We start from the raw sequence: 25,026 nt of genomic DNA, 5'->3' as shown, positions 1-25,026 counted from the left end.
TAAAGTTGTAAATCATTCAGTCAAGCTGGTTAATTATACATTTTTTGGAGGTGGCCTCTAGGCCTACTGTCTATGAGTAAGTCTCTGCCGAGCTGCAGAGAAGTGTCAGGGTCACTTATTAAAAGACTTTTAATTGAGGGCAGATTGCCAGTAACTGCTCCAGGTAGGCCGGCACATCCACCACTTTCCTTTACACCTGAGCACTCAGCAACTTTCTGCAGCAAATTATTTGATTAGCATACGTAATGCTCCCGCCTGGAACGTTGACATGGTGTTATTTGCGGGTCAGTGGAAGACATCCACCAGGCAGACTACATTAAAACAACTAAAAGTTCTCTGCACGTGCAGGGACTCAAAATAACAAGCAAGTGAGAGACAGCCAGTGAGAGACAAGACAGGGGGAGAATAGAGAGGGAATCACAGAGAGAGAGAGAGAGAGAAATGGTTGTCTCAGAGAACACAAATTGGCGTCAACCTTCAGCCTTTGCATTGTATTAATGATGATAAATAATGTGGGACAAAATTAATAGTAAGCACAGATAGCATAGACTTACCAGAGACAGAGACAGACAGGCTACTCACTCACAACATCCACACAATTACTGTAAACACACACACACACACACACACACACACACACACACACACACACACACACACACACACACACACACACACACACACACACACACACACACACACACACACACACACAATCACATACAGTACAATATGTACACAGAAACAATGTCACATATTCAAATACAGACACACACATGCTCCATCAATCCCATGTGTGTGCCCACGTTCTTGCACGCAAGCACGCACGTACACACACACTCACACAAACATGAATGAATAGGACCTCTTCATATTTCTCACAGGAAAACACAACAAGCCAGGTTGCTGGATTGTGTGTTGTTCCACTAGATTTGAGTGGCCACATCCTCAGAGACATCATTCTCCTCTTGATTGATTCAAATTCACCATCTTGCCTAGGGCATTGTATGCATGGATAATGTTTTTCAAAGGTAAACCACAACAATTCCTTATACGGAGGTTGAATGCCAGCCACCAGAAGGGATCGCTAGTGCAGTGATAAGGACATGACCCCTCGTGGAGTGTGAGTAGCCATGCCAGAAACACCGCTGCCGGAAATGGAACATGAGTGTCTGCAGTGGTGGGTGAGTTGTGCTTTACCTCAGGGGTTCCCAAACCTTTTCAGCTCCAGACCCAAAAGATACATTTGCTGCCGAATTTAATAGGGGAAATAGCCAATTCACTATTTCTGAATTTCTTTTTTTTTTGTGTATTTTCTCAATATACACAACATATTATTTTTCACGTTAGGATTATTATATCTTTTTTTGTATTTATTTGAATCATTAAAAATATATATTTCTATTGTAGGAAACACATCTACTCACGACCCAAACACTGTTTTACCTCTATGCCACCCGGACAACCCATTTAAAACCACTTTAACCCTCTATTCTTGGTAAAACAGACCTGAGTTACAACTGTACTTTTTTCCCATCTACACCAAAAAATGCAGATCTGCTATTTTTGTTGCATGTTAATTCTCCCAAGAACAGGCATGCTGGGAGGCACTGACTCCAAACTTGAAATTTTGCTCTGGATAAGAGGGTCAGTTAAATCGATATTTTTTATTTTTCCTTGCTACACATTTTCCTGTGATATTAATTAGCATAACTACTCATTAGCCATGTATTTAGCAGCAATTTTAATTAAGGGAAATACCAGTTTCTACTAGGTGAGGGTGAGGGCCTCCATCTACTTTGTACTCCATTCCCACCACTGAAAGCTTCATCATTCAAGAGAAAAAGAGAAGGCTGTGGAAGGTTAGAATAATTAAGTAGCGGGAGCATTTAGTTGCTTTCTTTATTCCAATCATGCATGTGTTTCAAGTCTTTCACTGATTAAGATTAATTTGCAGAGCATGGTGTTCTATCAACCCCGGTGACACAAAGGGCAAACTTATAGACTAATTAAATAAACCAGTGCAATTGATATTTCCCTTGGATCAATGCGAATGTGGGATCTGTTAATTAAAATCTGAGATAATGTTTACTCATCATAAATATTTTCCATGTTTGAGCTTGGTGAGATATGGAGACAATCTCTTCTGTCAGACAGATTAATTTAAGGGCGGAGGAAGAAATCTATCCCAGCACAGAGTGAGTGAATGCCATTTTCTGCTAGCTTACTTTCAGCTGTCTTTTTTTTCTTCTTCTTTTTTAAGCGTTATGATGACACGCTGCGACAAAATAATGGTTACCACAGCACAGCGACCAAGTAAGCACACTGTCTGGCTAATGGCAGCGAGAGATGCAATCACTGCAGTTCCTCTCAACAAGTCTGCTATAAGGATGATGTCTTTTTGTAGGTCAACCAGGAAGTTAAGCTTATGATATTAACACATTTTGTACAAGATAATACAAATTAACACACCGTTTTAAAATGTTTGACCACATACAGTAGGGAATTTAAAAAATAGTAATAGTAATTTATATTGTTAAAAACGTTTATATATGGTAAAAAGTATTGAAAATCTGACGAGGAAAGCCATAGCAAACTCACCTCCTGATATTAGGACTACAAACTGTGGCACTACATTGCTGAAAAGCAAGATGTATGAAGCACAATTCTGCCCCAACTTCAGGACCCCTATCCACCAGCTTCACATGCACTTAGTCTCCCACCTGTGCACGCTATGCAGCAGTGTGTGCCCGCGTTATCACACATTGGATTAAGATGGCGCGTCGGAGTGTGTGTGCCAGAAACTGTCGGCTCCGCACTCCACTCATCTATTGATCTGTGTGCTGGGGAAGGAGGGCACACTTAGCGGTGTAACCGCAGGCTACAGCCCCCTTGCCCGCCCTCTGCTCCCTGCGGTGGGACTGATTGCTTGTCTCAATCATTCCTTTCAACACCCTCCACACACACTCATACTTGCACACGTGTTCTCATACATAGATATATGTGCGCGCGCACGCACACACACACACACACACACACACACACACACACACACACACACACACAAACTCATTCATCTCTTCCGCTTCTGTTTCCAACCTCTCATTATTTTGCATCTCTTCTTCTTCGACTTACTCCTAATCATCTACTTCTTGTGAGGGCTGTCAATCTCAGCAGCCTTAACCTGGTCCGATAGGCCTGGGATCACGTCCGGTATAAGAAGCAATTAATTCTTCAGCAAGAAATCCCCATTAATTAGGCAACGCTTCTGGCTATTTCACAAAGACCCCTCTCAAACAGTAGGACCACTCAGGGAAGGCATAAAAGATGCAGTACGTGCCAGGTTATTAATGGACCTGGAGGCTCCCGGTGAAGCACCACGGTGAGGTAATTCTCACTTTCTATTTCAAGGCCCCATAACTACCCCACATGTGGTTGCAAAGTGACAAATGTTGTTTACTAGAGACACATCTCTGGCTCGACTGCCATATTACATCATGTAAAAAGCCTCACCACTAAAGCAACCCAATATCATCCAGCTTTAGGTAAAACTATCTCAATCCATAACTTTTTAAAGTTGCACTTGCCAAAATGTTGCAGGTATGCTCAAGGCACAAACAGGGCCTGGAAAATCTCAAGGCATTAACAAGCCAGATATTGTACAATGTTGCATCTGGTATGATCTTGTTCTACATGAGCGAAGGAGGACTGAGAAAGGCCTCTAGCTGTAGCAAACCAAAAAAATCCATAACTGTATCTGTGTTGTTTTTTGAAGTTCATTATTTTCTTGACCAGAGCTCCTCCACACACATATTCAAACATACCCCCAGCCATCAGCCATCAATCATATGGGATTAACATTGCCAAACTATATAATTGTGTTCCTCTAAATGGAGGTAATAGAATAAACAGTGGTGTGAAGATGAGTTTCGGGGATGTCTATCCACTCACTAAATCATGCATAAGGACATTTGCTGTATGGGATGTCCACAATTTGGAGCATGACACCTATTTTCATGAACGGGGGCCATGGTTGGGTGGGTTTGAAATGCTGATTCACCCCCGATGGGGTGCACAGCAGGCCTGCCACTGCCTGCGATGACGTGAGACAGGCCAACCATGAAATTAAATCAACAACTCCCTTATTGTAATTACATTTGGTTAAATGGGAAGGCAAAGTGTGGGTGTAATGCAATTAACATGTAATTGCCATCCTGGCCAGGTTGGTGCTGATCTATTCCTATGGGGAGTCAAGAAAGAAAGACATTTCTTTTCCATTTCCCTGCTTGGCGTTTGAATGAGTGATAAAGATATGTGCCAAATGTGTCACATTGAGGGTGTGTATATGAGAATGGTCCATTGGAGAGTAATGGACTTGGTTTAAGCATGGTTTTGAGCATGAAATAATTCATCTTAAATTTTTTTCTGATTTTTGGGGAGTCAAAGGGGGTGAATGTAACAGAGTAGCAAAAATAAAATACAATGTGCCAATCACTGAAATTGCTTCGAGTGGTACCCTTGCTGGCATACGTTGCAAGCCTGCCAGAACTTCCACCTGCATAAAAACAATGATTGTTTCCAAAGGTGTACCGACTACAGATATACATTATATTTAAACTTTGATTTGCCTTTTGACACTTTTGCTGGCATAAACAGCCTCTGACTGCAACTGGAGTGACTGTGCGCACGGGGAAAGCCAAATGAACAAAAAAATAAGCAGCCATATTTACTTTATAACCTAAGCTTTCCGATTGGAACTCAGAAGAGATGTAGTCCATTTCCCTAAGCTTTCCGATTGGAACTCAGAAGAGATGTAGTCCATTTCCCACTACGACGCACTACCGGAGGTAGACAACTATCGATTTTGACAATGATTTGTTCTTTTGGATTACTTCTCTCAAACTTGCCCTTCACTACTGTGTCATCCGTCTTCCCCTTCCCTCGACCCTGCTGTCCTGTCTCCCTCGACTGTTGTGTCTTAAAACATTTAGTATTAGAGGATTGGAAACAAAGAGGGCATGGAAGGGGTTTGAAGTGACTGATCTAGTTTCATAGTATACTGTATCTCACACTGACTGGTAGGACATACTGCAAAGACTGGAATATTACATGAAAATATTGTTATTGTTGACACACACACACACACACACACACACACACACACACACACACACACACACACACACACACACACACAAATAACGAAAACAAACAAACCGCGAGAGCTCTGGCAGGTATATAAACAGTTGGGCTACAGTAATAAACCCAAAACCAGATCTACAAACATCAACATTCATTTAATGGCACACTCATTACAGAAAAGCTGGATGTGGCAAATTGCTTTAACTACTTATTTACAACCATAGCCACCACACTGGTTAACAACCTGCCCTATCATTCTGGGCTTTATGGTGTAAAGCACATCCAAGCATTCTACAAAAAATCTTGGTGTACGCAAAGATGATTTTAAACTCACCATGGTGACAACTGATGTTGTGTTTAAAAAACTGAGCTCCCTAGAACAAAACAAGGCCACCGGCCACAACAACATCCCCTCCAAATTCCTCAGAGACGCAGCCGCCTCTATTGCTCCAATCATTGCACACATAACAAACCTCTCCATCAGCCAGGGTCACGTCTCACAAGACCAGAGTAACCCCACTGTATAAAAAAGGAAGCAAATTAGACCCCGGCAACTACCGGCATGTCCTATTCTATGTTCCATCTCGAAGGTTATTGAGAGTTTAGTACAGTATATGAACAGGTCGATAAGTATCTCGCAGACAGAAAACTAATATACAAATTCCAATCTGGCTTCAGAACTCTGACATCATTACCTGTACTAGGAGGAGAACTAGGAGGCAGTGCAGCTGTGACTCACCAACTTTACAACGGTTTTCCAACTTACAATTGGAAAACCAGTCAGATTGAAAAAGGCTGAGCGAGCTAAAGCGAGCGAGTCGCCGTGCCGAGTGTTGCGAAGTCACCTTCAGTCGACTCAGCACCGTCCGAGTTATGTAGCGATAGTGACAGAATCGTGATGGGGGCCCCTCCTTCAATCGTACTGTAATATACATATATATTAGGCCTGTCAAAAAAAAATCGATTCGTGAATAAATCGCGATTCTTAATGCCACGATTTTAAAAATCGATTCAAAATATTAAAATCGATTTTTTGGAAAAAAAAAAAAATATATATATATTTTTTTTTATTTTTTTTATAAGTTAGTACCTTTTTCACTGGCACTTTGTCTGAAATCAATGTCAGAAAGACTGCCTGACATGATCTGGCTGCATTGAAGTGTATGATTAAACTTTTCATGGTTTAAATCGCAATAAATCGCAGAATCGAATATCAATTAATCGCAGAATCGCAATTTTAATCGAATCGGCACCCTAGAAAATCGCAATAAATCGCAGAATCGAATCGAATATCAATTAATCGCAGAATCGCAATTTTAATCGAATTGGCACCCTAGGAATCGATTTTGAATCGAATCGTGAGGTAAGTGAATCGTGACACCCCTAATATATATATATATATATGGGCAGATTGACAACTTTATTACACAAATGTATGCTGTATGTATACTTGGGCTTGTCATTATTATGTGCAATACCTTACCGCAATGTCTTACGTGCAATAATGGCAGTGGCAAGGCCACCTCATTAATTTCAAGACTTATACGCTTAAAACTCTAAAGATAAGCCTAATGATTTTGTGGTTTGGGCGGAACGGACAATGAGCCAATCAGATTGTCTTTATATTCTGTTTACGTTTGCACATTGCTCTGTTGCGCTGAGGTAAAACGAGAGATACCTGCTTGTGCATGGGGTTAAAGAGTGCAAGCATAGAATTTATAGTATCACCTTTCCCCCAAAATTGAGGCAGGCATCTAAGGCGGTAGCAGCGAGTGTATCCTCATCTTCTGGCATCATTGCAGAAAGTGCTACAGTGATGTCAGAAGAAAAGGAAAACAAAAGCTTGCTGCTCAAAGACATGACTGCTGGGAAATGAGAGGAGGACCGCCTATGGCCACGGAGGATCTATCATCAGCTGAAGATATTGCCGTCTCAGCCCTCAGAGTAGACAGCATTGAGGGATTTGGGGGGTTAGAAGTTAGCATCCATTAATGTGCACAGTGCATACAAACCATGCAGATATGCTATGGAAACAATTTATTTAACAGTATTGCCCACATACAAATAAACATTCAGTCTGCTGGTTGCAGATCCTGACGCTGGACCCAGCAGCCAGGAATAAGGGTTGCTGTGGAGACGGAACAGACGGGGGGGAACACATCCAGGTCAAGGGGAGAGACGAGCCAAGCCAGATTACAACGCAGGAATACCTTCTGGCATGAGGACCATCCATTCCTTGAACCAGCAGTCTGATTTCACCATGTTGCAGAGGGAATTGAGTGAAATCCCGTAGCCAGTCCCCTGGCGGTGTTACCCGCCTGCGAACCCGAGGAAGAAGAATATAGTTGCATTGAGACTCTGTCTCAACGTATTTTGAATGAAATTTGATGAAATATTTGAGTGAAATAAAGGTTATATATTTTGTTTTTGTTTTGTTTGTTGAAACTGTATTTGAAAACATATTTGGCATACTGCATTGAGTTAATGTACAAAAAAATGGCAATACTAATTTGGCTGAATAATGTTTTCTACTTACCAGACTACAGATGGAGCAGTTCCCTTGCCAGGTGATCCCTCCTCACCCGTGCATTGGCATCGGCACATGCAGTTCAGCATCGGGGACTGCCCACTGGTCGAAGTCCAATTATTCCAACCCCCCCCCCCCCCCCCCTCGATAGTTTGAAAAATGTCCCATTGGACCGAAAGTTCAGTTGTTGTTAGAGTTCAGTGACTGTCCATGGTTCTGAATTAGCGGGGGGAGGTTTCTTTCTCTCTCTGTCTCTCAAAATATCATTCTCCAATAAGCTTTATTTTATGAACCTTTCAAGCAGTATGTTACTGTATATTGCTGTATTTAGTTAACTGTAAATAGTTAATGACGTGTTATTGAAAACAGCACATCATTTAGAGGCGTAGACTGACAGATTGCGTGAAAAGAAACAAATTGGGTATCAGTGGTCAATCCCAAATCAGTCCCTTTCTCCCTGGGCACTGTGCCTAATAAAAATATGTTATTTTGATTGGTATTAGGCTACTCAAAGTACACTGCCTAGGGAGCAAAGTAATGGTTTGGGTTCAAGATGTGCAATTTGGATCCTCTTCCATAATGTCTGATCTAATCATTATGACAGCTGTTGGATCAAGTTAAGAGATAAAGTTGATATTTCTGGTGAAATAGAGATAATATTCTCAAACGTGCTTATAATGTTACACCTCCTATTCACGCAATTTAGTAGGCTATGAAATAATCATACTGCCAAAGCTTGTCGTGGGAGATTACTGGGAGATATCTGCCTCATCGTGAGGAATTGGGTAAGCAAAGTGAGGAAAGGAACGTATAGGGACTCCAGCTGAGCTTGAGCACAACCAATCAGATCATGAGCCATCAAGAATTCAAACATTCAGCACACTCCTTCCAACAGCAACCCAATCGGCAGGGGTGCTGAGCTCTATGGCTCAGCCAGTTAGCACACAGACCATAATGCTCCTTGTGAGCCGCATGGACCTGAGTTCAAATCTAACTACCATGTCAAAATACATTTTACAATAAATCCATGACTTTTTACATCACTCAAAACAAGGCAGGTGCACCGACGAAAGTGACTAAGTGACGAGTGGGATACATGCAATTTTAAACGTCTTGCACAAAATCATAACTTGCTTTGCATTCACTGTCTGCCTGTTTGTTCACAATGTGATATCAGTCCAACATGTCATACAGAATCTATTATCCTTCTAAATCCCACATGTAACGTCATTGTGAAGCACAGAAATAACATTGCTAAAAATCTAACCACTTTGAACTATTTTGGTCATGTAATTATACAGTCACAATAGTCAAAAATAAAGAAAAAGTTCCAAATATAGCTAAAATAGCTGATCTACACGCTCACAACGCATCAAATATTTTAGCTATTCGTCGTACGAGAAATATAGGGCTCAGCATGAAAAAGACAAGTGTGCACTTGCATGCATGCGTGGACGTGTGAGGGGCTTTTGTCCGATGCAAGAACGTCCCGGGGCTCCAAGAAAAAAAGTTTGCGAACCACTGCTTTACAGAATCATTTTGTACGAAATACTGCTCTGCAGTGTACCACCTATAGATGACGGTCGACAGTACAAGAGGCAATCTAACTCACAATGTTTAGTCCCTCCACCCGAGAAGCTAAGCTTCCACTTTTGTGTTTGTGAGCTCTCTACTCATACAATCGATAGTACTGTCAGCTCATCTATTGGCTCATTACCATAAATCATTTCCATTAACCTAGGTTTGCACGGCAGTGTGACATTTCAAATAGAAAGGGTTGACATTACATTACTACTTGGGTAATTTATTTACCAAAAAATGAGGAATACATCAGCTGCAATGTTATAGCTCTGAGCTATAATAGTAGTGCAATAAAGGACAGGAAGAAAGGAAGGAAACCTGTGAATAATCCATATAGTGTGCTTCGTCAGCACTGTTGTAGCCTTCTGTGTGTGTGTGTGTGTGTGTGTGTTCCATTTGATTACATTGCTCAACTCCATATACAGATCTCCCTCTTCCTCTCTTTTTGTCTAGTACTTCCCTTCTCTCATTTTCTTTGTTTTCCTCGCCCTTTTTATTTCCCCTTAATATCTCTTATCAGCCTCTTTCCATCAAATTTTCCCTTGTCGCTATACTACTTCTTTCCTGCTCTCTCTTCACTTTCTCTCTTTATTCTCTCACTCTCTCCACCTCTTCCTCTTTCTGCGCTTCTCTCCCACATGGCAAGCCTGTTAGATTTGGTGCCCTAGGCAAGTTTTTTGACTGCAGTGCTTTTAAAAGTCTAGTGATATATGATATATGACAGTTACTACTATTGCTGTTGAAGAAACAAGAAATAAATTACATTAATTCTCCTGAAAATATAGATTTTTCAAACTGTTGTATGTGTCATGAGCACATTCATACAGAACGCACATAATTACATGTGGATAAAGCAATGTCATTTTTAAAAATGACATTGCTTTATCCACATGTAATATTTGCGATGCCTTTATTTGTGGTGTGTAAGTTTAGAAAAAAAAATCTTAACTTTCTAAACACCACAAATAAGGCATCAGCCTGTCTGACTGAGCCATCAGCTACACTGTATGCATTGTTTTGATGTGAAATACTGTATTCACCATCCAGTATTTCACATTTTTGTAACGTTTATTCATCATGTCCCAGTGTGCAAAGGCTTTATATATAAAAGCCTCGCTAGCGGGGTTGTGCTGCTCCTTACATCCAGTCAGACCAAAGTGGTTTGAGCTGACCAACATTGCCAACCTCAGAGCTCTGGGATCTCAGCAGTGTGCATAGAGTAGTGTATTTGAGGGTGGGTGGGTGGGGAGGGGGGTATAATGTACAATGAGTCACTGAAGAATTCACACATTTAAACAACATACAGTAGGCTCTAATCTAAAAAGCTACAAAGTGCCTTTAAAACAGAAAAGTTGGCCTAAGAGTGGCACTAGAGGAAAGGCCATGGTAAATGCAAATGAGAGGTAATATTAATCGGTATAACAATTATTTGTGGGTGCGTTTCATTTACCGTCTGGTAGGTTTTTATGTGTGCCTGCATGAAGTTAACTATGCAAGAAATCCCCACGCTGGCCTGGCACACAGTAACGCCTAAATGAAGTACACCCACATCACATCTGCACCGTGGTTGTTGACCTTTTGTTTTAATTTAAAAAAGTTGTTCAAACATGTAATGACTGTACCATACATCGTCCCAACTTCAACAGAGCAATTAACACATGGGATGTTTCCTTTTTTAGATATTTTTGGGGGCTTTTCTGCCTTTAATTGATAATGCACAGTGGAGATGGACAGAGAGAGATGGGGAGAGACATGCAGTAGCGACTGTCTGGAACGGGACTCGAACCCGTGATGCACTCTCAGGCTACATTAGAGCCTAAGTGCCCGGACCGCTAGGCCAGGGGTCCGGGCCAACACATGGGATCATATGGTTCAATTCTTTTCCTCCATAGACAGAAAGAAAAAGGACCAGGATAAAAGCCCCAGATGGACGACATCACAACAAAGATCTGTTGTGATTCACCAATATAAAATCAGATTTAAAAGTTTCATCGTAGTCGCATACATTACTGTCATTCCATACCCGGTAACATTTTAAACTTGCAATATACAGTATGCATATTTTTGTGAATTTCCATAAAGATTTCCCAAAGCACTGGGCAAATTAATTGAAGAGCTCTACTAATCACTCACTGACAAGTGTGAAGGGAAAGAAAAACAAAAACTAAAGTTTTCCATGCAACTTTCTGAACAGTTTTATAGTTGTATAAGTGGCCGTGGGATGTGGTTTGTTGTCAGCGGCAAGTAAGCTCCTAAACAGCAGTGACAAACCTGTACGTAATTGGGCTGATTGGCTGTCAGCCTACAAAATACGTATTTTTTTCGTCTGTTTTTATGTTTTGTCTTACAAGTGGGACTGGGGCTACACTGCTCAGCATAACCCTGAGGAGAACTAGTGACTGTGGCTGTGTTCTGAATCACATAATTGTATACTATTCATAATTAAAGTACACAGTAAATTTTACTCAGAGAGTGTGGAAATGTGTACATTTGCACACTCTCAGAGTTACAAATGGATAAATTAACACTGAGGCCTTTACAGTGTATTAAGTAGTATACAGTACATTAACAACATGAATATTTTGTTTCGTATTTAACTTTCAAAAACAATGGTCCCTTTTCCCAGATGTGTCATAGCGAGAAGACAGCTACAGCTAATGAAATCTAATATGAATATAATAAAAAATATATATAATAAGTGAAAGGTGACATTTTCCTGAGGTAAATGCTCCCAGGTGAACTTCTCCCAGAAGTGAGTGAAGTTAATGGTGAATGAATGGCATGGTGGCACAAGTGAAGTTAATGGCATGGTGGTCATGTGACTGTGTAGTACACCGGGGTGGGGGGGATTTAGTATTGCAGTATAAATATGTATATGCCATTCCAAACAGACACACATACTTACTCATCCAATCTAATTAGTATCAGGTTAGGATTTAAAAAGTTCAGACATGACTTTAATAATGGGCCATACTACATTGGTAACTCTGAACAGAATTTTTCTTTCACCAGCCTGACCCTATAGATGAACGGTGCCTGTGACAGCTGCTAATGGTATGCCCTCCTAGCTCCCCCCCCCCCCCCCCCCCCCCCCCTCCCCTCCATCACTCAACAATGTGGAGAGAAAACTTGCCTCAGTGATTTTTCGTTTCTTCTTCCTCCCCGGTAGAATTCCTGTGATAACGTTGGGCTCCATACTTTAAGCATTATCGTGGCATACAGCTTCTTAGCCGTATGCAGTGGACAAGGATGCCATGCATGATTTAGCTTAGACATCATCCATGTCCACACGAACACACACACAGGCGCGCGAGTGCATACCAGCAGCCATGCGGAGGAGAGAGTCGACCCACGTGCTCTTCCTAATCACTAACCCTGCCGTGTGGCTGATAAAGGTGTGAGCTACAAGGTAAAGAGTGTGGATGGATGCTGCACTGCACTAAAATGATTCATTCCCGTCTGCACTGAGGTTTTCTTATGCCATTTTTTTTTTACATATGCACCATACTGCAGGGGAGAGAGAGAGAGAGAGAGAGAGAGAGAGAGAGAGAGAGAGAGAGAGAGAGAGAGAGAGAGAGAGAGAGAGAGAAAGCCTACAGATGTAGAATGTTTGCAACACTGGGAGAACGGAAGGTTGGTGCAAATCCAATGAAATAGTGTGTGTGTGTGTGTGTGTGTGTGTGTGTGTGTGTGTGTGTGTGTGTGTGTGTGTGTGTGTGTGTGTGTGTGTGTGTGTGTGTGTGTGTGTGCGTGTGTGTGTGTTCATTGCTTGCAAGGCCAGAGACACTCAGCTGAACATGAGACAAGCAAACTCACAAGACGACCGTGGTGAGTGGGGGGGAAAGAAATGAGATGCTTCAGACCTTTCTTATGACCCCTCTAAAGACCTGAAAAAACCCTGCATTGAGCTTTGCTGTCCCTGGGCATTCACATGCGGAACAATCCCATCTCTGGCTAGTCATCTAAGCGAGGCATTTCATCTCGTGGCATTTAATCTGCTTCCAATAACTTCCTTTGAAACCTTTACAGATCCCTGCGCTGGAGCTTTACAGTGAGACGACCGTTGGGATGACGGCAGCAGCCACAACACAGAGCTCAACAGAGGTGCACGCGCACGCGAGTGCTCACTGCTGCCGAGAGACAAAGTGCATGTACATAACAAAGTGCGAGTAGAGTGAGTCTGAGGATGAGGAGCACTCTGGGCGACAGGGGAGTAGGAAAAAGAACGAGGGGCACAGGCGTTGGGGAATGAGAATCGTGCCATCGTAGCCAAGTAAGCAGATTAATGTCCTCCGTGGTCTTGTCTGTGCTTTTCGCCAGCGGCTCAAGGCACGCACTGATGAAACCAAAGCGAAGAAGACCTCTCTAAAGTAGACAGACTGCATAGTCAGGCACAGGCCTGGACAGGGCCAACAGGAAGGGATACAAAGTACAATCCTACAAAAAGAGTCTACACAGATGTTGCTAATGTAACCAAATGGGCTGTCCATTCGGCTATATTTGTTTGTACAATCTCTGAGTTACGAATGGATGAATTAGCATTCTGTGTATGAGGAGAAGAAAACAAAGGGAGGAGGAGAAAAACAAAGAACTGTGCTGCTCCCTGCTGGGGGAGGAGTGTCCCTTTGTCACTGCTTGAATGTTCCCCACAGTGTCCAACTGGATAGTTTCATTCCCAACAGAGATGGCTACCATTTTCGATACAAGTGACACGCCTGCTACAGTATGAAAGGTCGATGTGTGGAAAATCGAAACACGACGTGGCCATTTCAAAAGGCTAGGTGACCTTAAGTGGCTGGTGGACAAAATAATGGCACCTTTACACCTCTGCTGAAAGGCTTTTTACATTTAAGTTTTAACTGATCCACAGCCACTTGAGACAATGAGTTATACAAATAATAATAATAAAAATATTAATAATAATAATAATAATAACAATAATAGCATCATCATCATAATTTATTTGTATAGCACTTCTCAAAAGCAGCGTTACAAAGTGCTTCACACGAGAAATAAAATACAAAACAACAGCACGGAGACAGATAAAAACATTGTAATGAGTTGATGACAAGCTTCAAGTACTGATTGATACATGACAATTAGAACACTTTACCCAAGCCTCACTGCACTCAATTTAACCCCATGCTGACAGACATGCTGTAATGTGTTACATCAGTCATAGCATCAATATTGCACTTAGCCAGCAGAGAGTTAAACGAGAACAAATGTGATGACGTGTCCGTCTTTCCCTTATACCCTTTTGATGTGACATTACATGATGTTACATCACCCTATTTAGTTAATAATGACCCTGGTAATCCAGTGTGTGTGTGTGTGTGTGTGTGTGTGTGTGTGTGTGTGTGTGTGTGTGTGTGTGTGTGTGTGTGTGTGTGTGTGTGTGTGTGTGTGTGTGTGTGTGTGTGTGTGTGTGTGTGTGTGTGTATTAGTCTGTGTAAATGCGTGCACATGAGCATCTGTCTCTGTGCGTACGTCAGTGTGTGTGTGTGTGTGTGTGTGCGAGTGTGTGTGCGTGCATGTGTGTGAAATGTACTTACGTAATGCGATTTTAGCCAAGTGCAGGCGGTTGACCCAAGAGATCTTACTCAGGGGGCTGGGAGTGTTGAACACCATCATGAGACTGACAGGACGTCCTGACCTAGAGCAGCACACACACACACACACACACACACACACACACACACACACACACACACACACACACACACACACACACACACACACACACACACACACACACACACACACACACACACACACACACACACACACACACACACACACACAGTTAACTGTGTTAAAAAGCTCTTGTAAACCAGGTTCATAATAAGGGTTCTACACAGAGCATCTAAGGACACTGATAGCAACAAGGATCTTGGATCCTCAGATGTTCTTCTCAGACATGTGGCCAGAGGTTGTTTGTGGGAACACTCTTCTGCCAGGATGCCCTGTCATAAACACTCTTATAGACACAGCTCATAGACACTCACATAACCACAACATCATCACTGTTTAACCGGAGGGAAGACATAATGATTATTTTAATGAATTCTAGACACTGAGCAAAAAGTTGAAAAGAAAAAAAAAACTGCCACATCATCCGACTACAGTCTTATTCATATTGCATCGTACAGCAGTGTTGTGCGCCAGATATAGCACATTTACAAGTTCACAATATGATTTTACATATCAGCTATTTGTGGCATGTGACATTACATTACATTACATTACAGTCATTTAGCAGACGCTTTTATCCAAAGCGACTTACAATAAGTGCATTCAACATACTGTAGGTACAGTAGGGAACGAAACTACTAATCACCAGAAGTCTCACGTGCATTTTCTGCTAAAACAAGCAATCAAGCGTATACCTAGCGCTAAGGTAAAAGTGCAATAAATCAGCTACCTACTTTCTTAAACAGATGAGACAAATAGCAAAATCACACCATCGCATGTCTGAGACAGATGCATTGTGGTGGTACAGTGCCTGTTCATGCACAACTGGTAAAGCATACTTTGCATTATGGAGCTCCTAATAAATACTTGAGAAACAGACTTGAGAAATGGTGATTTATTTGGCCGCATTTCCCTATTTGATCGGTTATGGTTATTTGACAACTAATAACTTTCTTTTCCTAGCCTTACGTATATATACAAAGTTTTCCTTCACTCATGGCAAATGAATGAGTTGTTAGCGTGAATGCTATCATGTTGGAGGAAAGCAAAACAAAACAGTACCTGATGTCCATCATTTTTTATCTCATTAGGAGATTTATAAATTCGCCCCAGATATATAGATGTGTGTTTGTGTGTGTGTCTCTGTCTGTCTGTCTGTCTGTCTGTCTGTCAACTAATTTTGCATACTACTGTACTAGGCCGATCAGTGTTATATTTCTTGTGCACGGTGCCAGCAGGCCAAGGAGCCAATTCAGGCCAATTCACAAATATTAGTGGTCAGTGACAACTACAGAGTATATCGTTTTTCTGAATTAATCATCAACAATCATGCCTCCAAGCTGTAGGATACATGTCCTGCAAGGCTTTGGAGTGCAACTAGACAAATGGGCGCAAGTTGTCGATCCTAAGTATGGGATTTACTACTAGCCAATTACAACACTCCAGTCCTTCCGACACAAGCCGGCACCACACCCAAATGCCAAGACGCCAAAGTTGATAATCCATGTAAACAATATATTATTTCTGCAAATCTCTTACAGTAGTTACAACAAACATTTATAAAGATTGCTGCTATGTCTCTCTTTTCCACACAGCACCTAACGTGAGAGTGACATAGAGAGAGGGACACAGTGTGCGTAACCCCACCCCACATCACAGCACTATCTACTGTTTTACTGTTTGTTAGAAAGAGACAATGTCCACTTCAAGCCTGACTACATGCACATGTATTCATCGTTCAACCTTTCATTCATCCTTCCCAAGCTGGTCCGGGTTCTGTTTACCGTTCAGTCCGGGTTTAGATCCCTACTGTATCCGATCATTTCCACTCAGACATACATGAACACAAACAGCTTTATCTGTATCCGCTCTAGACTGGATATGCACATTACAAAAGCGAATTGGACAGCGTTTCGAACGTGGTCCAAAAAAACGTCCCATAACCATTTTCTTCATCGAACATAACCAGCATAGCATTCTGACTAAACACATTATGTCACACATGTGTTTAGTAATGTACTTTTGCGTTCTATCGTTAAATAAAACCGTATTTGCCAGTCTGTGATCCTGTCCGCATAAACTCTAAACAAGATAGCTGCTTCTGCAAAACTGAGCTGTGATGTGAAAGTGACGACTAGTTGCAGCGTCTGTTTACTGATCAGCTCTGCAAGCTGATGAAAAGTAATGGAAAGACTGAAAATATAAGCATCAGATGAAAAGAAAGGCATGAAACACTGAATAAAACAATTTAAAAAGAAGTGATTGAGACAAGGAAAATGGTGCTGTCGCCATGGAGATTTGACAAATCTCTGAATGCAGAGTCTGACCCTGAGCACTATAATTTCCATTGGCTACACTGACATCAAAAGAGAAGGTAGAAAAAATGACAAAGGAGGAGCAAACACAATAAGTATTAAGACACAGACAATGGCGCCCCAGACCTTTCATTCCAATTGTGCTTTCACGTCGGCCTTGCTAAGAAAGAGCCTTCGGAGCGTTGATGATGTGGGTTCAGTGAAGGACTAGATGTCTCAGATAGAGCACTCACATATCCTCCCATGTGTAAACATCCTCAAAGTACTGTGGGTACCCTTGTAGCATTCTGTCCATTCCTCTTCCTATAATAGGTCCCGCTATGGTTTGATATTGATACTTCACATGAACTCTAGCACCCCTATACGGGGGCGAAGATTTAGTGAAAACAACAGGTCTACAAGCTTTCTTGTAGATCTTGTAGATCAGCTATTTTCGGAAAAAGAGATTTGGTGTAGACTGTAGAAGGAAAACAGGAGGAGACCAAGTATAAAACCCCGGGGGACCCCGGTCAATGACGTATAGGGTTTAAGTGGTTAAAAAGTGTTATGTTAAATCAAGGTCTTGCATACACCTACTGTATTAATAGTCCATTATGTGTGCGAGACATTTTAATAATATACAGTGGAACCCATTACAAGATGGAGGCACAGGGAGGATTTATCTCTGTTCCCTCATGTATGGCTGCAACCAAGGATTAACTCTAACATTTAAAGAGCATACTCGTATAAGTCTCAAAATCCCCCACTGAACAGCCTCATTTTAAATGTTTTTCAGAGGTCTTTAGAGAGTACGATTTACCAACAACTTTTTTCTGCACAATAAAATCGAAAAGAAAAAAGATATAGTTGTAGCCCCTGTCAAAGCTCCCTGTAAGAGCCATTTATCCATTTGTTTGCCTTTGTACTTATTTTGGATGCAATACATTTGTAATAGATGTTGTACAGACATTTATATAGGAAGGTTATTGGGGTACAAAAATAAGAATGTCCAGTGCGCTTCCAAAGCAGAAGGAGAGCATATTGTTGCTCGGTTTTATCTGTCATCTACCATCTACATTTCAACAAGGCAATTCAAAGTGCAAACATTAAGAGCATTGCACTGCAGCATATTATGTCCCAAGCTTTACTGTATTACTATGTCCGGCAGATTTAGCTCACAACGCATCACATTGTGAGGTGTTGTGAGCTTGTATTTTTGACATTCTTTGTGGTTAAGTTGCTCAGAGCATAGATATGTGGTTTTCAATGCTGTCATCATGGGATGTTAAGATGTAGCATGGCGAATGGGGGTGGGTTGGACATGAAGATGTATAGAATTGATAGTGAGTTACCCATACATCAACCTGTATACTGTATGTATCAGGGGACAGGGGTAGCTCCTCTTTCTGTTTTATTAGAACAACAGTACAAGGAGGATGACTGACACTTCCTGGGGTATCTTTTTAATGCAAGAACAAACTCTCAATAACAGTGTCTCATGTTACAAGCCCTTACTCTAATGGGATTCTGACACGGCAGAAGAGAAATATGGGCAAGAGAAACAAAGAGAGCGGAAAAAGGGTGAGACCTCTGTCAGACACTCACACAACGCACGCAGGGACGAGCGTTTCATGGTCAGACGTCATTTGAAAGTAATGCAGTTTGAGAAAGGTGAGCAGCCTGAAAGTCTTGACCGAACGTTGACCGCTGCAAATTCAATTACCAATACGAAGGACGGGAGACGAGGAATTTGTGTGCGTGCCATGCGTGCGTATAAATGAGAGAGGCAGGGAGAACAAGAAAACATAAGAGAGAGAGAAAGAGACAGAGAGAGAGAGAGAGAGAGAGAGAGAGGGAGAGAGACTACAGACAGAATGGCAGGAGTGAAAATTCGAACTTCCTTGATGTGTTGAGAAAGTGGGGCCTTCACAATGAAGTGTAATTCATACCCTTCACTCCGTAACTACAGCAAAACCAATTTGCCACAGCGAGAGAAATAGAGAATGGCGAGAAGGAACGGAAGAACGATCAGAATCAACATTCCATGCTCAAGTGGCTTCAAACATGCTAAACTGAACCCAATCCCCAAGTATCCCACCACCCCACTTCAAACCTGCTGATTGACGGCCACAATGCCAGTGTAGTGCACTGCCAGACTAGCAGAGAGGAGAGGAGAGGAGAGGAGAGGAGAGGAGAGGAGAGGAGAGGAGAGGAGAGGAGAGGAGAGGAGAGGAGAGGAGAGGAGAGGAGAGAAACAATGATTTACAGGTACGGGTCAACACTGAAGCACACGTGTGACACTAATGCACAAGGACGGGACAGATGTGGGAGTGAGTGCTGAACGATGGGCTTGTCATGCACCCTCCCGCTTCACACCTCCACTCTCCAGACACAGGGAGCAGTCGGAGAAATAGCGAGCCCTCTGCTGTCCAGACATTTAGTCTAGATGAGGTCAAAAGACACTCTCCAGTGTCAGTGTCAAAATCTGCTTGGCAAAGTGAATGAGTAATGCTCTGTGTATGTTCTATTACAGAACATCCCAATTTGTGATAATGGGGAGATGGGAATACTGTACAGTATGTCACAAAATGTCACGGTCAGAACTAGACAATACACCCATTTTGGCAGAAGTTGGTTGATCAAATCAGTGTGAGGTACCTGACTGACTTCCTTAAGTCTCTCAGTGCCAATGAAATGAAAAAATATGTTCATACTGTGCCAGCAATTTTTTTTTTTCAGAGTAAAAAAAAAGTGCTTAGGAAGCGAGATATAGCCCTTTTCAGTTATAAGTTAAACAAGGAGTGGATGGAGCTGCAAATCTTCAGATAATGATAACTTAAGTCATTTTTTTTTATTTTTTTTAACTTCGGATAACTCGTTCTGGCACTGACGGCATTCAGAAAAAACTCGGGATAACTCGTGGCTTGGCACTGAGAGAGTTAAAGAGAAGGGGTTTAAGCCGGTCCACGGCTTAGTGGTAAAATGCGTCCACAAGACTGTATGGAGATTACTACCGTGGCAGTAGGATTTGTATAACTATTTAGCCTATACCCTGTTTAGTGTGTATGTAGTTAAGGTAATAAGGAGTGTCAAAACAACAATACACTTTGCAAGGAGCACTGCATGGCACTTTGTAGTAACCAACGGTGCTGGACAGGAATACTGCTGCAGAGGGCTGGATATCCGCAAAGCAACAGAGAACCAGGCAGGTATCCCACTCGACATCTATGCCTGTATTCTGAAGTGATAACTGCTTGAGCTCTGACGATGCCTGCTGCCGAATATACTGAATCAAATTCTAGATATGAGCACTGATTGTGTATATCATTAATAATATTTATAGCAGGTTAATTCGGCTGTGACAGTCAACAACATCTGAGGTGCCCTTGAGGGAGGCCCATAAGACTCTTTGACTACTATGGTCTACTAGAACAGCCCCCACCTCCCAGGTGTGAATGTGTGTAACTGTGAAGGGTGAGCTTTCTTGGAAAAAAAGAAAAAGTGAGCATGCAAGCTCAGCAAACATTCTCTGGATCCACACGAGAGGGGTTGAAAAACAACAGGGGAGAGGGATGTCTGTTATGCCATCTTACACTAATGTTAAAAGGATTGAACTGGTTGGAATGAGTCCAGGGTGATGGGTCTGTGACTCACCCACACATCGCGCATCTCCACTCTCCAGACACAGGGAGCCGTCAGAAAGAGAGAGGCCCTCTGCTCTGCAGACATTGATCTGGTTTTGGATGGAACTGACATCTGAACTGAGAAAACTACAGTACAGTAGATATACAGTTGCCACTGTTTCTCAACCCTTGGGCAAAATGCACTAGTCTGCCATACACGTGGACAGAGAAAAACTTTAATTAAGGAACATTGTTTTATTTGGCACAACTCAAGGTCTTGTGTGAAAACAGTTTTACCACACTGTTTAGTCCTGAGCACGGTGGACCTCATAATATTTGCTTGAAAAGAGTGAGACTAACCAAGTGAGTATCTTTGTGATCTGTGTTGCCACAGTTGAAATCTGGACTTCTGTGTGAGGAAACGTCCTGTAATTACAAGTTGTAACCTGCCATAAATGCTACTTTTGAAGTGCACGTGAGCAAAGGCCTTGATCCACAAACTGCACCAGTGACCAACCATAGCACAGGCTATAATGTTGGCCACTGGAGCAGGTCCCAGCTGGGATTGTGTGTAGTATGAAACCTCTGAGGCATGAAAGTGTGTCATTGTATGAATGTGAATGTGAAGTGGACATAACTGGGAAAAAAGCATGCACATTCAGCAAACATGTTCTGGGTGGAGACAATGGAGCCTGAAATAAGTGGAAAATATGTGGAGAGAACTTGTACTTGTGCCACACCTCCACTGATTTCATACTGAGATATACTCAAATAATAACAGGAATATTATTATAATTCATATTCTTGATATATAAATTATTGATATATTGTTATGAAATTACACAATTTTCCATTTACAGGGTTGAAGTTGTTCTTTGTCCCTGTGACCACCTCTCGAAGCCTGCTTTTGGGTCCAAAGCCACTGGTTCAGAAAAACACTGACAGGCCTCAATTACACCTGCCATTTTATTAATGGCACCAGCGCTGCAAATCAGCAGGACACTGCAGTTTTGGTGTCAACGGCCTACAATTTGCCGCCCACCTTGGGCCAGGGCAACTAGTGTAGAGGCATGCATTCTATTGCTATTTCTCCAAAAGCACACAGACCTGCTACAGTATATGAAATTATTGTCTGTTTCACTTTGGTATGGATCCTTAAAGTCGGAGCTTTAGTAGCTTTTTTATGCATTCTAACCTGGGGCGAGCTGCAATCTCATTTGGTATGGACCAAAAAACAAAACAACGCCCTGCCTTCGCTCAGCCATCTGATGTGCATAAGTAAATCATCTGCATTTACATCAACTTCATTCAGGAACTCTCTATGCAGGCGATGATGGGCTGAGGATGCTGTTTCATCGCTGTATTCATCACCTCAGCATACTCTTCTGACAGACTGGCACACAGGACAGACTGATGGATGATAGTGGTTAATGGATGAGATCAGGGTTGTCCTCTTTCATCCACGCCAGAGTTCCCCGCTCTATTTCAACCATGGCAGGGACTCCATTTGTGGTGATTTAGACCACTTGTTTCCCCCTATTTCCCAACATCTACTTTAGGGACAGGTGTACAGTACTGTATGTCCTTTCCCGTAACAACTTCTCACAAAGTTACTTCTTCTATTTGTGGAAAAATCTAACTTAAAAGCTGGGCATTGTCAGTTACATCTGTAGACTCCTCAAGAGCTACAGTACGGCTATGCATGGTGCACTCTGAACAGCTGCATCAAGCTGAGCTAGCACATCCTCCATCAATATTTCACTCTTTCTTTGTTGCTGTTGAAACTGATATAGGCATTTGCTTACTGACAGACAGAACCAACGCTCGGCTAGGACCTAGGCCGCCGTTTGTTAATTGCTGACCTTTTGAAGTAGATAGAACATTACATTTACTGTAAGGTTCTGTTTGGCTCATCGCTTGACATCATTGAAATATTTCCTACACTGAGAAACACTTCTCACAGGACCAGTGCCAGACGTATTAACTGCATTTGTTGTTTCCACCCAAGATCATTTCAGATAATTTGTTCTTGGCAGTCTGTTTGAGGGTCTGTAGATTTGTTGTTTGACATCAGTTTGCTTGTGGCTTTTCTTCCATGACCGTGGAAATAACCAATATGCCGTTGCGCTGAATGCAGGGCATTGCTCTTAGGGGTAATGAAAAGTAATCAGTTGACTGGTCATGATGATTAAATACAACTGGAACACACAACCACTGACAATATTCATATTCAGCCTTATCCAACCCATTTCCCAACGCCCCATACAGCAGTGGTTCCAAAACTGGGGGTCCCCAAATTATTTTGGGGGGTCCCCAGATGATTAGCTTAATGTGCAACATTGTTTTCTCACTCAACAGTAAGCAAACCAACATACAGTATAAGTGTATGGGTATCTGCACATTTCAAAAGTTACAATTTAATGACTTTTAAGACCTTTTTAATACCAAAGTGTGAGCTTTTAGATCGGCTATTTTCACAATACTACGCGGCCCTCACACCTACGTCGCACTGTCGATCCGACTGATATGTCTGAGTCATAGTGTTGGGGGCTTTGGCACAGTACCCGTTGCACCAGTCTGTCTATGTCCCTTTGTGCCTGTGTATGGAGATGTTTGTTTCTGTCTGTCTACCTGTGTTCCTTTTATGCCCATATATGGAGATGCCTGATGTCATCAGTATATGGCCATATATTGGAATGCCCATATATGGGCATATTGGTTGGATCTGCAGTTCTGGTCAACTGGATACCCGAACTACGTGACGGTGGGCACTAGCCTGGTAAAGTGGGCACCGCACTCCCTCGAGTCCTTGCCGCTGCGCCCGTCGAGTTTGAAATCGGTCGGTCCCATATATGCACATGACCATATATGGGCATAGCAGTCGGATCTGTGGCTCCGGACAACCGGATCTCTACATCTGTCAGTCCTTGTCCCTTTTATGCCCATATATGGAGATCGCTGATGTCATCAGTACATGCCCATAGGGAATGCCCCCTTTTGTGCCCATATATGGAGCTGACTGATTTGTTTGCGGCTGATGCTATGACGACACATTGAGGTTAGACAACACATTCCATATTTGGGCGTACAGTAGCTGCATTGGGAACTCCTTATATGGTTATGGCTGAGTCAGAGTGACGTCAGAGGTCCGCCCGCCGGCCAGCCGGCTTGCCCTGCCAGCCGGCCCGCCCTGCCATTAGCCAATTTTAATATAGTAGTTGTCTCCGCCAGGAGACTATGTTTTCACTTTCCGTCCCCCCCCCTCGGCCAAGCTAGCATTGGTCAAGCCTCACGTGACACGTGACAATACGTTGAAAGAGTGTGCTCTGATTGGCTAGTGAGACGCATGACGTATAGCGGCCTATAAATAGATGTGTCACTTTGAAAGAGTCTGTGTCTCGTTCAAAGTGAGGTAAGACAGGAATAATCACGAAATGGCTGAGAAATGGCGGAGCAAAGACCCCTTGAAGCAAGCCACACGTTTCTAAACAAGGTGGCTACCTCCATGTTTAATAAAGACAATCCTGAGGATATCTCACTGAAAGACTTGCTGCAAGATGCGTGTGTCGACCAAGAAGATTACCAATGGGCAATATCAGTCGTGAAGTCTGGAAAAAAGATCATACTAAAACGTCAACCAGCAGAACGTTGGATCAATTACTACAATATAAAAATCCTGAAAACCTGGCAAGCAAACATGGATATTCAATTCGTATTGGATGCATACTCCTGTGTCATGTACATAACCAGCTACATGTTAAAATCTGAAAAAGCAATGAGTGAATTGTTGACACGTGACAATATGTAATACTAGAAAATGTGCTCCTCGGAGCACAAGTCTCCGCCAGCAAATATTGGAATTTATTCCAAGATTGGAACTTTGATGATAGGCGTTGCGCCTTTGCTTCTTCATCAGTTTGCAGACAATGATTAGCTTCTTCAGTTTGCATAATAAGAGTTAGTTGCACTGTGTTATCAACTGTGACTGGAAAGTACTGTTCTTGATTAATCCTGTCTAAGCTATTTATATTACGTATTGTGATGACACCAGTGTGTCTACATAATGTATTGCTCAGCCATTTCGTGATTATTCCTGTCTTACCTCACTTTGAAAGAGGCACAGACTCTTTCAAAGTGACACATCTATTTATAGGCCGCTATACGT

At 42.2% G+C, this 25,026-nt stretch overlaps 1 protein-coding gene across 4 annotated transcripts in view; it reads right to left on the bottom strand.

Annotated features, from left to right (window-relative positions):
- The window catches only part of arhgef10la (Rho guanine nucleotide exchange factor (GEF) 10-like a), a 177,042-nt gene that overhangs the window by 73,228 nt on the left and 78,788 nt on the right, over nucleotides 1–25,026 (bottom strand). For all 4 annotated transcript variants that reach the window (XM_084061414.1, XM_084061413.1, XM_084061416.1 and 1 more), the window contains one exon: nucleotides 14,806–14,906. In XM_084061414.1, coding sequence (XP_083917540.1) covers nucleotides 14,806–14,906 — 101 coding nt within the window. The remainder of the gene's footprint in view (nucleotides 1–14,805; nucleotides 14,907–25,026) is intronic.

Source organism: Gymnoscopelus microlampas (genome assembly GCF_963454915.1).
Source record: "Gymnoscopelus microlampas genome assembly, chromosome: 7".
NCBI lineage: Eukaryota > Metazoa > Chordata > Actinopteri > Myctophiformes > Myctophidae > Gymnoscopelus > Gymnoscopelus microlampas.
Note: the sequence above shows the minus strand (reverse complement) of the source record. Positions and strands in the feature narration are given on the sequence as shown.